Below are 13,800 nucleotides of genomic sequence, written 5' to 3'. Positions count from 1 at the left end.
AAGGAACAACAGGGAAGTTTGGCCTTGGAGTTCAAAACGAAGCAGGCAAAGGCTAATAGAGTTTTGTCAAGATAACACGCTGGTCATCACAAACACCCTTTTCCAACAACACAAGAGGCGACTCTACACATGGAAATCACCAGATGGGCAACATCGAAATCAGATTGACTATATTCTCTGCAGCCAAAGATGGAGAAGCTCTATACAGTCAGCAAAAACAAGACCTGGAGATGATTGTGGCTCTGATCATCAGCTTCTCATAGCAAAATTCAAGCTTAAACTGAAGAGAGTAGGAAAAACCACTGGGCCACTCAGGTATAATCTAAACCAAATCCCTTACGAATACACAGTAGAAGTGAAGAACAGATTTAAGGAACTAGATTTGGTGGACAGAGTGCCTGAAGAACTTTGGATAGAGGCTCATAACACTGTACAGGAGGCAGCAACAAAAACCATCCCAAAGAAAAGGAAATGCAAGAAAGCAAAGTGGCTGTCCAAGGAGGCCTTACAAATAGCAGAAAAGAGAAGGGAAACAAAATGCAGGGGAGATAGGGAAAGTTACAGAAAATTGAATGCAGACTTCCAAAGAATAGCAAGGAGAGACAAGAGGGCCTTCTTAAATGAACAATGCAAAGAAATAGAGGAAAATAACAGAAAAGGAAAAACCAGAGATCTGTTCAGGAAAATTGGAGATATTAGAGGAAAATTTTGTGCAAAGATGGACATGATAAAGGACAAAAAAGGGAGGGCCCTAACAGAAGCAGAAGACATCAAGAAGAGGTGGCAAGAATACACAGAGGAATTATATCAGAAAGTTTTGGATATCCCGGACAACCCAGACAATATAGTTGCTGACCTAGAGCCAGACATCCTGGAGAGTGAGGTCAAGTGGGCCTTAGAAAGCCTGGCTAACAACAAGGCCAGTGGAGGTGATGGCATTCCAGTCAAACTATTTAAAATCCTAAAGGATGATGCTGTTAAGGTGCTACATTCAATATGCCAACAAGTTTGGAAAACTCAACAGTGGCCAGAGGACTGGAAAAGATCAGTCTACATCCCAATCGCAAAGAAGGGCAGTGCCAAAGAATGCTCCAACTACCGCACAATTGCACTCATCTCACACACCAGCAAGGTTATGCTCAAAATCATACAAGGTAGGCTTCAGCAGTATGTGGACCGAGAACTCCCAGAAGTACAAGCGGGATTCCGAAGGGGCAGAGGAACTCGAGACCAAATTGCCAACATCCGCTGGATTATGGAGAAAGCCAGAGAGTTCCAGAAAAACATCTACTTCTGCTTCATTGACTATGCAAAAGCCTTTGACTGCGTGGACCACAGCAAACTATGGCAAGTCCTAAAAGAAATGGGCGTGCCTGACCACCTTATCCATCTCCTGAGAAACCTATATGTGGGACAGGAAGCAACAGTTAGAACTGGATATGGAACAACGGATTGGTTCAAAATTGGAAAAGGAGTATGACAAGGCTGTATATTGTCACCCTGCTTATTTAACTTATATGCAGAATACATCATGCGGAGGGCTGGACTGGAGGAATCCCAAGCTGGAATTAAGATTGCAGGAAGAAATATCAACAACCTCCGATATGCAGATGATACCACTCTGATGGCGGAAAGTGAGGAGGAACTAAAGAACCTTGTAATGAGGGTGAAAGACAAGAGTGCAAAAAACGGTCTGAAACTCAACATCAAAAAAACTAAGATCATGGCCACTGGTCCCATCACCTCCTGGGAAATAGAAGGGGAAGATATGGAGGCAGTGACAGATTTTACTTTCTTGGGCTCCATGATCACTGCAGATGGAGACAGCAGCCCTGAAATTAAAAGATGCCTGCTTCTTCGGAGGAAAGCAATGACAAACCTTGACAGCATCTTAAAAAGCAGAGACATCACCTTGCCAACAAAAGTCCGAATAGTCAAAGCTATGGTTTTTCCTGTCGTGATGTATGGAAGTGAGAGCTGGACCATAAAGAAAGCTGACCGCCGAAGAATTGATGCCTTTGAATTGTGGTGCTGGAGGAGACTCTTGAGAGTTCCCTGGACTGCAAAGAGAACAAACCTATCAATTCTAAAGGAAATCAACCGTGAGTGCTCACTGGAAGGACATATCCTGAAGCTGAGGCTCCAGTACTTTGGCCATCTCATGAGAAGAGAAGACTCCTTGGAAAAGACTTTGATGTTGGGAAAGTGTGAAGGCAAGAGGAGAAGGGGACGACCGAGGATGAGATGGTTGGACAGTGTCATCGAAGCAACCAACATGAATTTGACACAACTCCGGGAGACGGTGGAAGATAGGAGGGCCTGGCGTGCTCTGGTCCATGGGGTCACGAGGAGTCGGACACGACTAAATGACTGAACACACACAATGGCTCTTGAGAGTCCCCTGGACTGAAAGGAGAACAAACCTAGCCATTGTAAAGGAAATCAACCGTGAGTGCTCACTGGAAGGACAGATCCTGAAGCTGAGGCTCCAATACTTTGGCCATCTCATGAGAAGACTCCCTGGAAAAGACCCTGATGTTAGGAAAGTGTGAAGGCAGGAGGAGAAGGGGATGACAGAGGATGAGATGGTTGGACAGTGTCATTGAACCTACCATCATGAATTTAACCCAACTCTGGGAGGCAGTGGAAGATAGGAGGGCCTGGCATGTTCTGGTCCATGGGGTCAGGAAGAGTTGGACACGACTAAACAACTAAACAACAACAACAACAATGGCCTTTACTTTATATGAGGCTGTCTGGGGTAATTCACACAGTACAATGACGTGTGAATTACCCCAGGCAGCTGATGACCACAAATTCAACATGACAATGAGTTAAGACGCTCTGGTTTATCTTGAGGTTGATTTGTTCAGCAGACCAGATAGGCGGGATATAAAATAAATAAATAAATAAATAAATAAATAAATAAATAAATAAATAAATAAATAAATAAATAAATATTGTAATCTAACAAATGCATTTTGTAGATTCTAGAGTTTGGAGTCTATCATTTGGGTCCAAGCACATGCAGTTATATCTGAGGATTTGACTGTAAACTATTGCATTCTATTTTGTGAATGTTCTTTTTAAAAACACTGCATCTAATCTCTAAATACTTACACAGCATGCAAAATAATTTTCCATAATTTTTTCATCAAATTATATAATACCATGTATAACATCAACAAACATTAACATTCAGTGGAAAATTAATTAATTTATTTTATTTTATTATTACCATGTCTTTTTCCTTAAACAGGATCCAGGATGGTTAACATCATTAAAGGACAATATTTAAATGCTAAAAACAGTAAGTTTACAAATACTAAAAAGAATCAAAAGACAGTAAACAAAAGTAAAACCAAAGACACATTCAAAGGCATAAGGCATAACTCTCAGGCACCTAGTCATTAATGGGAAGCTTGTCTTAAAAGAAAGGTTCTTTCCAGCTTGCAGAAGGATGCCGATGATGGGGCCAGCCTGGTCTCCAACGTTTAGGAGCAGCAGCAGAGAAGGCTCTCTCCCCACAAAAGACACCTGGGAAGGTGGTGGGATCGAGAAAAAGGCTTCTCTTGATGATTTTAACATCAAGGCAGGTTCATAAAGCAAGATGTGGTCCTTGAAATACCTTGGGCTGAATCCATTAAGGGCCTTACAAATTAAAACCAGCACTTTGAATTGTGCCCAGAAACAGACCGGCAGTCAATGAAGCTGTTGTAACAGGGGGATGATGTGATCCCTGTAACCAACCCCAGTTAACAATCTGGCTGCAGTGGTTTGGGCCCGCTGAAGTACCTGACACTTTCCATCAGCAACCCCACACAGAGCACATTACATTAATCCAGACCGGATGTAACTAAGGCTTGTGTCACCATGGCCAGATCTCCAGGATCAGGTGCAGCTGGCACACTAATTTTAATTGTACAAAGGCACTTCCGGCCACCACCGAAGCCTGGGCCTATAGTCTCAGAGACAAATCCAGATTCATGCCAAAGCTGTGTACCTGTGATTTCAAAGGAAGTGTAACCCCCAATCAGCACAGGACGCAACCCTGTTCTTTGATCTGCCTTTCAACTGACTACCTTTGCCTTGTCTGGATTAAGTTTGAGTTTATTAAACTCATACAGTCCATTACTGGCACTAGAAACTGGTCTAAAGCTGAAAAGCTTCCTCAGATTTAAGTGACAAGGAGATATATAGTTGGATGTCATCCGCACACTGGTGACATCAAACCCCCAAACTCTAGAAATCTCTCCCAGTGGTTTCATGTAGATGTTAAATAGCATATGAGACAAAACAGAACCCTTAAGGACCCCACTGACCAACAGACAGGGTGTCCAACAGGAGTCCTAAGCACCACCTTCTGAGTTCTTCCCTCCAGAAAGGACCGGAGCCACAGTAAAACAGTGTCTCCAAAGTCCCATCCCAGCGAGATGGCCCAGAAGGATACCATGGTCAATGGTATTAAAAAAAAAAAAAAATTCCAGCAGAACCAGCAGGGATACATATAGAGATTCAATCAAACCTCTTTTTCAGGCAAGAAAGAGTCATTTAGATTGATACACATTTGGTTTCTGTAGTTCTACATAAAATGTTTTGAAATCCAAGCATCGCATCCAGGTGCCCAAGCATTTAATCATTCTTTCTAGGTGTATTTCAGATGTACCAAAATACAATTTAAAACATATCAGGTTTTTTTGCTCAATAACAGGCAACTCCAAGAGCATTTGGAGCAGGTCATATCAAATCTTCCATAATACATGATAAGGAGCATAAAGTACACAGACATGTGTGAAGCTTCCTGTTTTCTCTGCATTCACAAAGGACAAAAGAAAGCATGTTGGTTTGAGATGGGGGTTGATTATGTATTTTACAGAGGGCAACAGAAAAACCATCTTGTGCTATTTAACAACAAATGGAACTAATTTCAAGTAGTAACTAGGCTAGGATTGATTTAAACTAAAGTGTATCTTCCAAATGGGGCACAACTATTAGTATTTTTATGGATACAAAGGCTTACTGGATATGCCTTATAAGCTGGAATTACAATGAAATATGAGCAAGCAGAGGAAAAATAATCACAAATGGATAAAAGAGACACATTTATCAGAGAAGAAATGCTTGTGAGCTAATAATATGGAAGCTTACTATCCCAACGTATCTTGACCTTCACAATAAATCATATATTCTACTGTCAGACCTGTACACACAATTGTACATGTATTGAAACAGAGCACACATGGCTTTGCACAAAAGAATGAAGGTGTGATGTTATTTCATAACTGCAGTTTGTAGGGAAAAAAGAAAAAATATATAGTATCATAGGTCTCCTGAATGCAATAATGAAATATTCATATTGTCTTTCAAAACATGGACTTTAATTGTTAGAGGACTAATGACTGTGAATTTTCTGACCAGATGTTCGCTGGTTGCTACCCTATGAATACTTGTACTGATACAGAACTGAACATCTCTACTAGCAACAAAGGTCAAAGGCATAAATTAAGGCACACCTTTTTCTCTTGCCTTCAAAAATAATCAGTGCTTCATTACAACAAGAGTACAAGAACAGTTGTGAAGGTCAGTGTTTTCTATACCAAACATCAACTGCTTTAAAACAATCATTCTCTCAATCTCCTCATTGTAGGTTTTTTTTAAATAAAGCATTTATTTCACAGCACTTCCACTCATAAACTGACTCGACCAACCAATGCCACTGCTTCCCTCTTACAAGGTCATTCTAATTTCCTCTCTGTGCCTCGTCCCTCCCCACCAGAGACAAGTATGTAGTCCTATTGCTTGCTTCAATAACTTGTATAAAGTCACTGTTATTTACTGTAGTGGCAATCCTCAGCCTGCCCAGTAACCGAGGAACACAGCAACATTCTCAAGAGTTGTTAGAACTACCATGGGCCCCTTTGGTTGATGCTGGGCCACACAGTACCAATCCTCATCCCTCTGGGCAATGAGAATTGTGATTATTTAAATATCATACAGAGTGTAACACACATCAAACATTCTTCTGCCAAGTAATTCTCAGAAAATTATAGATGGCAATGGACCACGTTCAAACAGTGTGGCGTTTCTATTTTTACCACATTTTTCCCACAAGGAAGTACAGTCCTATTTGTAATACTCAAGACAGGACAAATTTTTGTCCTTCAAAAACAGTTGTCACTGCACTTATCTTCACAACAGCTATCAAGTTCCAGACAAGCCGAATTATTTTTGTTCCTGGTAGGAGGAAGAGAAAAAAAAATGACCCACTGCTGGACAAAAAAATAAAGAGAGGATTTATAGTCCTCTATCCCTTCCTACAACATAACACTGGTGTTGTTAGGATGATAAACAGCTCTGTCCAATTTTCTGGACTAAAAACACTTCAGCTCCTTTTTAACTGTCGGCAAGAACAGTGTCATGTCTAAATTCTTCCATCCCCAGGTACCCAAGTGCTAGGAAAGATAATTACCTTGTCATCTCTGTCATCCTCTTCTTCCTCGTCCTCTAGCATGTCCTCCACTACCTGCAGAAACAAACCATAGTAGGTGTCATGAGTCAACAAGGGAGTGTTTTGTTCTGTCTTTTGTACTTTGAAACATTATTAAACATAAAAGGAAATTGAAGTATACACACACCACTAGAAGCCATCAGCTAGAAAACTGCTTCATTCTCTTTTTTAACTGTTAACACTAACACCCACTTAATTCTGGACTTCCACCAGGTGGACCTTGCAAACGAAGGCTGATTGCCAATTTCCTCCTCACTTTTTTTTTGGCTTCCTAGATGCTGTAATGCAGAGATCTCCAACTCCCGGTCCGGTCCCGGTCCCTGGCCTGGGCCAGACCGGGCTGCTGAGAGAGACCTCCCCCCACCCCACCCTCGTGCACACTCACCCCTGCACCACCCGTTTGCGCCTGTGCGCGTGCTCCTGCTTGCCCACACGAGCGTCTCACCGCCATTTGCGCATGCGTGTGGGGGCCCTTGCACGAGCGCATGCTGTCATTTGTGCATGCGCACGACCACTCAGGTGCATGCGCAAATGGCAGCGCGGTGCTCATGCAGCTGTGCACCTGCCCGTGTAAGAGAGCACGCACGCTTGTTCGCACATGCACGGCAGCGCAGGGCTGCCATGTCTTCCCCAGCCGGTCCACGGACTGGAAAAGGTTGGAGAACACTTCTGTAATGCATCAGTGCTGGCACCAAGCCGAGAGAGACAGACAGACAGATAGATGTGCACACACAAATCAACATGCAGAAGTGCCCTTTTGCTTCCTCTCTCCCCACCTTCAACCAGGAAGCCGGAACAGCCAGCTTCTGGTCACCCATTCAGCCATGAAGTTATGTTGGCTCAAGCAATCACAGTGTCTGAACTAATGTGAATGTATTTGCTACAAAAAAGTAGATGCTGGGGGGGGGGAGGGGAAATGGATTGAGAGAAAAAACTCCAGGTTGAGTTACATTGTCTTGTACATCATGTAGTTAACAGAAAATAATGTGAATCTGACAGTTCTGATTGCAGAGTATTTCCTATATTATTTGCTAATGTTGCTGCCCCCTCATATAGCTAAAGCAAAGATCACTGAAGCAAAGATGTGTGAAGTAGGTGAGGAACCAACTCCCAATTATTAGAGAACTTCTACAATAGGAGGAGAAGTGAAACAGCCACGTCTAAAATGTGTTATAATCAGACCACCAAAAGAACAAGTCTGAAGAGAGTTAAATAGATAGCCAGTAAATGGGACCTGGAATGGCCAACACCTCACACTACCAGCTTCCATACTGACATATTTGTCTAATCCTAGACTTACTGAAGCAGAGATATGGAAGGGTTTCTTGGCAACTATCATCTCCTTCTAGAACACAAACAGAAACAGTAGTCATGTACTCCATTTCTAGAAACAAAGGGCTGAGTTGGGTAATACCTTTATTGCTCATTAAAAAGTTACAAACAAGGCGAGCTTCTGCATTTTCTATAACTCTTTGTCAGGCAAGGAACTTAAGAGTTATCTGAAAATTAAACCAGATCGAATGCCTATGCCTCTTGGAATCAGACCTTTTCCACTTCCCCCCTCCCCTTCAAAGAATACAAAGAGGGCTTTGATTCTTGTCTTAAAGCAACTGAGAGAGATATAGGGGTAGCAGGCCTTTGCAGGCAGAAAGAGAAGAGCTGGTAAATTTATGGGTTTTGACACTTTGGTCTCATATAGAATGTGCAAAATTCCATCCAACCTTGCTGGCTGGCTGCCTGGTTTCAAAACCCATGGGCACCACATCTGGCCCAAATGTTGGATTATTTGCTTTGTTGTCTGTTGAAGATTTCTGAGAAAACTCACAAATCACCATATTTGTAACTTTTCAGTGATTCAATAAAGCTATTCCATAACCCAGAACTTAATTTCTAGAATGCAAGTTTCGTTTCAGACTAGTAAACCTATAGTGATAATTTAGAAGCATGAACAGTTTGAGCCCTCCTCCTTTCCTGCTGCGGCCTCCATGTGAAGAAGGACAGTATGAAGAAGAGACAATACATAGAGCTTCTAAGGTGAATGGAAACACTGATTTTTCAGGCTCCTCAATTGCATGGAGACACACCAGGAGGTTATCTTTTCAGACAATCTCTCTCCCTGTGCAACAGCGATAGAGTGTGGGACTCATGCTTTCCAATTGCCCTCTTTTAATGCTTACACTTCAGTTTAATCACCGTTTGTCTTCTTGTAACTAACAAAGCTGTAGTCAACATGTATGATGGTAAGTTTCAAGAAAGCCAAATTACAAGTCACAGTTCTTGGAGCATACTAGTTTAATACATATTAACTACAATTCTGAGTCCAGTTGACATTACAAGTTGTGGCTCATTAAAAGCAGAAACCAAAACGTGTGAGGACCTCCCTCTTCTTATGCAGGACAAGGAAAATGGTAAGCAAATGGACACAAGATGCAACTTGTTCCTGTTATGATAAGCCAAAGCTTATCAAACACAGCCAGAGTTCTATAGAGCCAGAAGAGCCTTTCTATGGCCCAGTACTACAACACACTCATGTAAATTAAAGATACTCATGTATCTTAAATATATGTCTCATATATGTAACTCTATATTAATGGTATCCCAAGGAAAATACCCTTTGCACATGAAAAGGTAGGATGAGTATAGTACACCAATATCATAGCTTACTGTATAGAAGATGGTGCTTCCCTTAACACTGTGAGTTATACAGAAAAGTAACCTTCATCTTAAGCCTGTATATAGTATAAAATGACCTTTATGTACCATAGGTCTGAAATTAATCTTAACTTCCCTCTCGCATCTATCATTAAGAAGACTTTTTGCATGATGCTATTATAGGAGGCTTTTCCAGAGCCTCCCCTCATCCCCATTTAGAAATTATTAATCACATTGAGTAACTATGGTTGAACAGAAAAGTTTTGTAGGGTCAAGTGGACAACTCGTGAATACACAGTTGTTGTTGGACTGAAACTCCCATCATCAACAGCCACTCACTGTTAGGGATAATGGATGTTACTATTCCAACTACATCAGGAAGGCCACAAGTTGCCCATACCTGTTGTAGACAGTGTGTGTGTGGTAGGACTAGATAAATATCCTTGAAAATCGGGTTTTCTTGCACATTAGAAACAATTGTTATGTTGGGGAGATGCAACTATTCTTTCAATAATTCCTCCAGAAAGCCTAGGAAATTCCAAAATGGGCAAAACCTGACTCCCTCCGCTTTTTTCTGATTCTGTCTTTCTGTTCAAACTACACATTATCTTACTGAGAATAATACAGTCAAGTCTGTGGATGGATGAGAAGCTTTAGTCCACATAATTAACATGTTAAGTGTATACATTATTTGGAGATGTATATTTAGAACGTATTATACAAGTCCTTGCTAACTATCTTCAGCATTTTGGATGTACTAGATAGCATAAAATCTAAATAATTTTAAATGGTATCTGTTATGAAATAACCTTTAAGAAAAATAATATTTTTAACCTTTTCATTTAAAGGAGAAAAATCCTTAAATTTGCTTTATGATCCTATCTTTAAATTTTTCTGTCTGTAACCTAGCTTGAAATCAAGTAGTATTAATCAAACAAAGGAAAGGCACCAGGGAAATCAGAAAGCTCTAATGCAAGCAGTTAAAAGTGACATGACCTTCTGTAATGTCACTTGTCACAGATGTATATGCCACACAGCAGTGGAAGGTATTGAAAGAACCTGATTCCTAGTGCAGATCCCCGATTATTACACTAATACAAATGACACTTAGGAGCACACGCAAGATAGCCTCACATACTGCACAGAAGTATGCACCTTATTGTGCTAACTGTTTAATAATAAATGGCACAACATAACTAAAGAACCCTTGCCTTTTCCATTTCACAAGGTGCAAAAATTAAAACATTATAAAAAGGAGATAGAATTATTTCTTTTTCAGCTTTCGGAGTGCATATGATCCACTGCTGTTGGCGTTTTATTTGCAATTGCATGCTCTCTGTAACTTGTGTGACTCGAAGGGACTTTTCAGAGCTGTGCCACTCTGATGAGTATTATTTTTCCTCTCTTTCCTTGCTTGGTGGCAGTTGTTTGTTTGCTGTTGATCTATTCAGTTAGTTGCCAAGTATGAGTGCAGTAAAGAAAGCAGCATGCACAACTCTGCAATTTAAAGCAATTGTAATAAAGAAATGTTTTTTAATCTTTCTCCTACAAATATCTCAGAGTGAGTTCTTAAGACTTTAAGTGCCAGTTAATGAGAAAGGGGTGGACAATAAGGAACTTGTAGCTATTCTCCTCTATGTAGTCCTGCTCTGTAGCAAAGGGAAATTTAAGTAGAAATTCAAATCTGTGCAACAGGTTATGGGTTCAGAGACCAGAGAAACAGGCAGAGAGCTAACAAATATTTCCCGAGCTTTGGTATTTTTCAGTGTGTTTGTGATTTTTTACTTCTCTCCCCTTGCGTTTTAATTAAAAAAACCCAACTCATAACCAAATGAAGAGAGTTGTCATTTCTTTTCTGAGATTCCTAACGAAATTTGCTCAGAAAGAGAAAGAGGGAAAAATGGATCTTGATCACTGCAAGGCATTTTTTGGGAAATTTCCAGAGTTAACAACTCTGAATTTATCTCAATGGAAAGAAAAGCTGCAGTGTAACCTCCTAACTTTAAAGGCGCATGGCTGTTTACAAAACAAACAAACAAACAAAAAACAATGAAACCGCAGCCCAAAGCTAAACGGGAAGATGAGGATTCTATAGGAAAAGCAATAATTTGACAATACCTCTCAGGTAAGCAGATGATATATATTTAAGGATGCAAAACTATCAAAGAGAGGCTAGAAGCACTAGAAAGATCCTATGGTTCTGCTAGCTTTAAATCAGAGGCAATTTTTATTAGGGAACTTGTATGGCTGCATCTTAACAAGAAGAAAGATTGTGAGCAGAATATTTCTGCTCTGTTAAAAGTGTTTGAGAATTTATCTAGAACTATGCTGCATCAGTTAGAGAAATGTGTTTTTTTTAAAGGAAGAGAAGACTAAAATAGAGAAACTGATTTCTTTGTTGTACCTTTTAATGTCACAACCCACTACATATGTCACAAGGTTGTCACCACAGGAGCACCATCCATGGTTCTATTTGGGAATGGATTAACCGTGAATTGACCAACTGCACAGCCTACAGAATAGATAATTAAGAGCTCTCTGAATTGCATCTAACAAACTACAGTCCTAGCACTGTACTAGAAAGGAGTGGGACAGGTTTTAAAAGGGGTAGAAAGATCACACTTATTCAAAAACATGTTGGGTGCCATAATCTCATTCGAATCAAAGTGCACCAAAAATGAATCAAATAGTGAGTCAGATGCCCATCTGAATGCCCACGAAATCAAATGTTCTCCAGCAATGACTTGTTTTGTTCTGGACCATAAATTGGACTGCTGCAGTTCAAAGCTTCCAGCTAAGATTCAAGCTCTTTGTCTGACTACCCATTTGAGTATTCAAATTGCCAATTACTGCTTCCCAGACTACTGTACTCTCTTCTTTGCCTCCCTCTAGATTCATCTATTTTCTACCCTGAATTACCTTTTGTATCCTCCATGTTGGCTTCACTCAGATGGGATTTACTTCCTATTTGCGCTAGATGCTCTAGTCATCCTGTTTATTAAACCTTTACTGTTAGTGTTTTTATCTTTCTTTCTTTTTCTGATGGGCCTTTCAACTGTCTTGTGCAAGAATTTTCTGCCTTGAAAAATCAAGCCATCCAAATTCTCCCTGCCAAAAATGGAGGTGCTGGAATCCCAATCTTCTAACCCTATACAAGCCAGACCACATCCTGCCAGAAACAGAAAGCACAAAAGCTAAGAGCAGAGCAAACAGCTCCAAATGGCTTAAGCATCAGCCTTGACCCATGTTACATACAGCACTGATGTTACCTGTCTGTCATGGGTTTGGAGGGAAAGTTCCATCCTATGGGGAGTGGAAGGCGGGACATCAGGAGGAGGGGCTGTACTGTATATATATGTGGAGCTTGTGTGGAGAAGAAAGAGAAGCTGAAGGAGAAGCTGGGAAGAAGAAGCTGGTGTGGGAGTCTGTGTGTCAGACAGGGTACTACTGTGTGTCAGTCAGTACCAACCTGATAGGTTCAGGTGTCTGTATGGGTAGCCAGAACTGATAGGTTCAGGGTCTGTGCTTTATTGAAAGGTGTTCTGTGTGAACCAAACTGGTGTATGTATGATTGAGACTAAGCCACGTTACTGTACCTTATTCACTTGATCATTTTATTTTCCCTGTGTGTTATTTAAATAAACCTTATTCCTTTGTTTGTTAAAAATCCATTCCTGGTCTGTGTGACTCCTTACAGGGAATGGTTGGTGGCAGCTTAGTGAAACTGTGGCATATCCCGGTAGGTCTGGGGTTGTCACAACCCATATACCACAGAAAGGAAATTAGAAACACAGTTGAACCTTAACTTCTCGAGCCCACAGCATTCAGAGTATAGAAGACAATTGACATCCAGCTTGAGTATCACAGATCAATAAGCCTTTTAAACATGCAAATTAAGTGCATAACTGCAATTCAGATTAGTATTTCATTTGAAGAAGCAGGTCTGTGGACAAGGTAATATGCTAATACATGCAATGCTGTGGGTAGAGCAGACACTCCCTAAATTGACTCCAGTACAGATAACCATCACCCCTAGGCTGAACAGACCAGATTGTTACATAACATTACAAGAGGCTGCACATTCCCCCTAATATTACTCTATTAAGACAGTAATTCTTTACAGGTAGATGCCTGTTAGCAAGGATCATAGGAGCATAACAATTCTAAGGAATCAAAGGACCACTTATCACTTAAAAATATTGTGCCTTGTTGGATCATGCCCATAAAGTGAATTCACATGAAAATCCTATTGACAGAATATATCTGTTGCAAAAATGTATTCTAATACAAAACAGTGGCCAGACTTCTTTCCTGCAACAGGAACAAAATTGGATCCTGAGTCAGTGTTGCTACTCTAGGGATTCCAAGGAATTTGTGCAGAATCTGGAATTGATTTACATTTTCCCTGTTTGTCTCTGTACAAGCTAACCACAGCATGTGGTTGTGTGTCAGCTGATTTACAGTTCTTATGTGTAATTATAATATAAAATTATTAAATGTCTATGGATTGAAGATCATGCCTAAAACCACTCTGACTATTGCAGGTCACCTGAAAGTACTTTAGGTCAAGCTGAAGATTCCCCATAGTCAATAAACCTAGTATCTGTGTCTTATGTGGTCATTTTCACAATCGAGCATCT

At 40.6% G+C, this 13,800-nt stretch overlaps 1 protein-coding gene across 17 annotated transcripts in view; it reads right to left on the bottom strand.

Annotated features, from left to right (window-relative positions):
- Positions 1-13,800, bottom strand: part of MCTP1 (multiple C2 and transmembrane domain containing 1) — a 247,541-nt gene that overhangs the window by 47,720 nt on the left and 186,021 nt on the right. For 9 of the 17 annotated variants that reach the window (XM_072992519.2, XM_072992524.2, XM_072992520.2 and 6 more), the window contains 2 exons: positions 7,809-7,853; positions 6,470-6,523 (listed from right to left, as the gene is read on the bottom strand). In XM_072992519.2, the coding sequence (XP_072848620.2) occupies positions 6,470-6,523; positions 7,809-7,853 (99 nt within the window). Of the gene's footprint in view, positions 1-5,406; positions 6,235-6,469; positions 6,524-7,808; positions 7,854-13,800 lie in introns of those variants that run through there. The other 8 variants (XM_072992521.2, XM_078386294.1, XM_072992523.2 and 5 more) reach the window with 3 other exon arrangements.

The sequence above is a fragment of the Pogona vitticeps genome, chromosome 2 (genome assembly GCF_051106095.1).
Source record: "Pogona vitticeps strain Pit_001003342236 chromosome 2, PviZW2.1, whole genome shotgun sequence".
NCBI lineage: Eukaryota > Metazoa > Chordata > Lepidosauria > Squamata > Agamidae > Pogona > Pogona vitticeps.
Note: the sequence above shows the minus strand (reverse complement) of the source record. Positions and strands in the feature narration are given on the sequence as shown.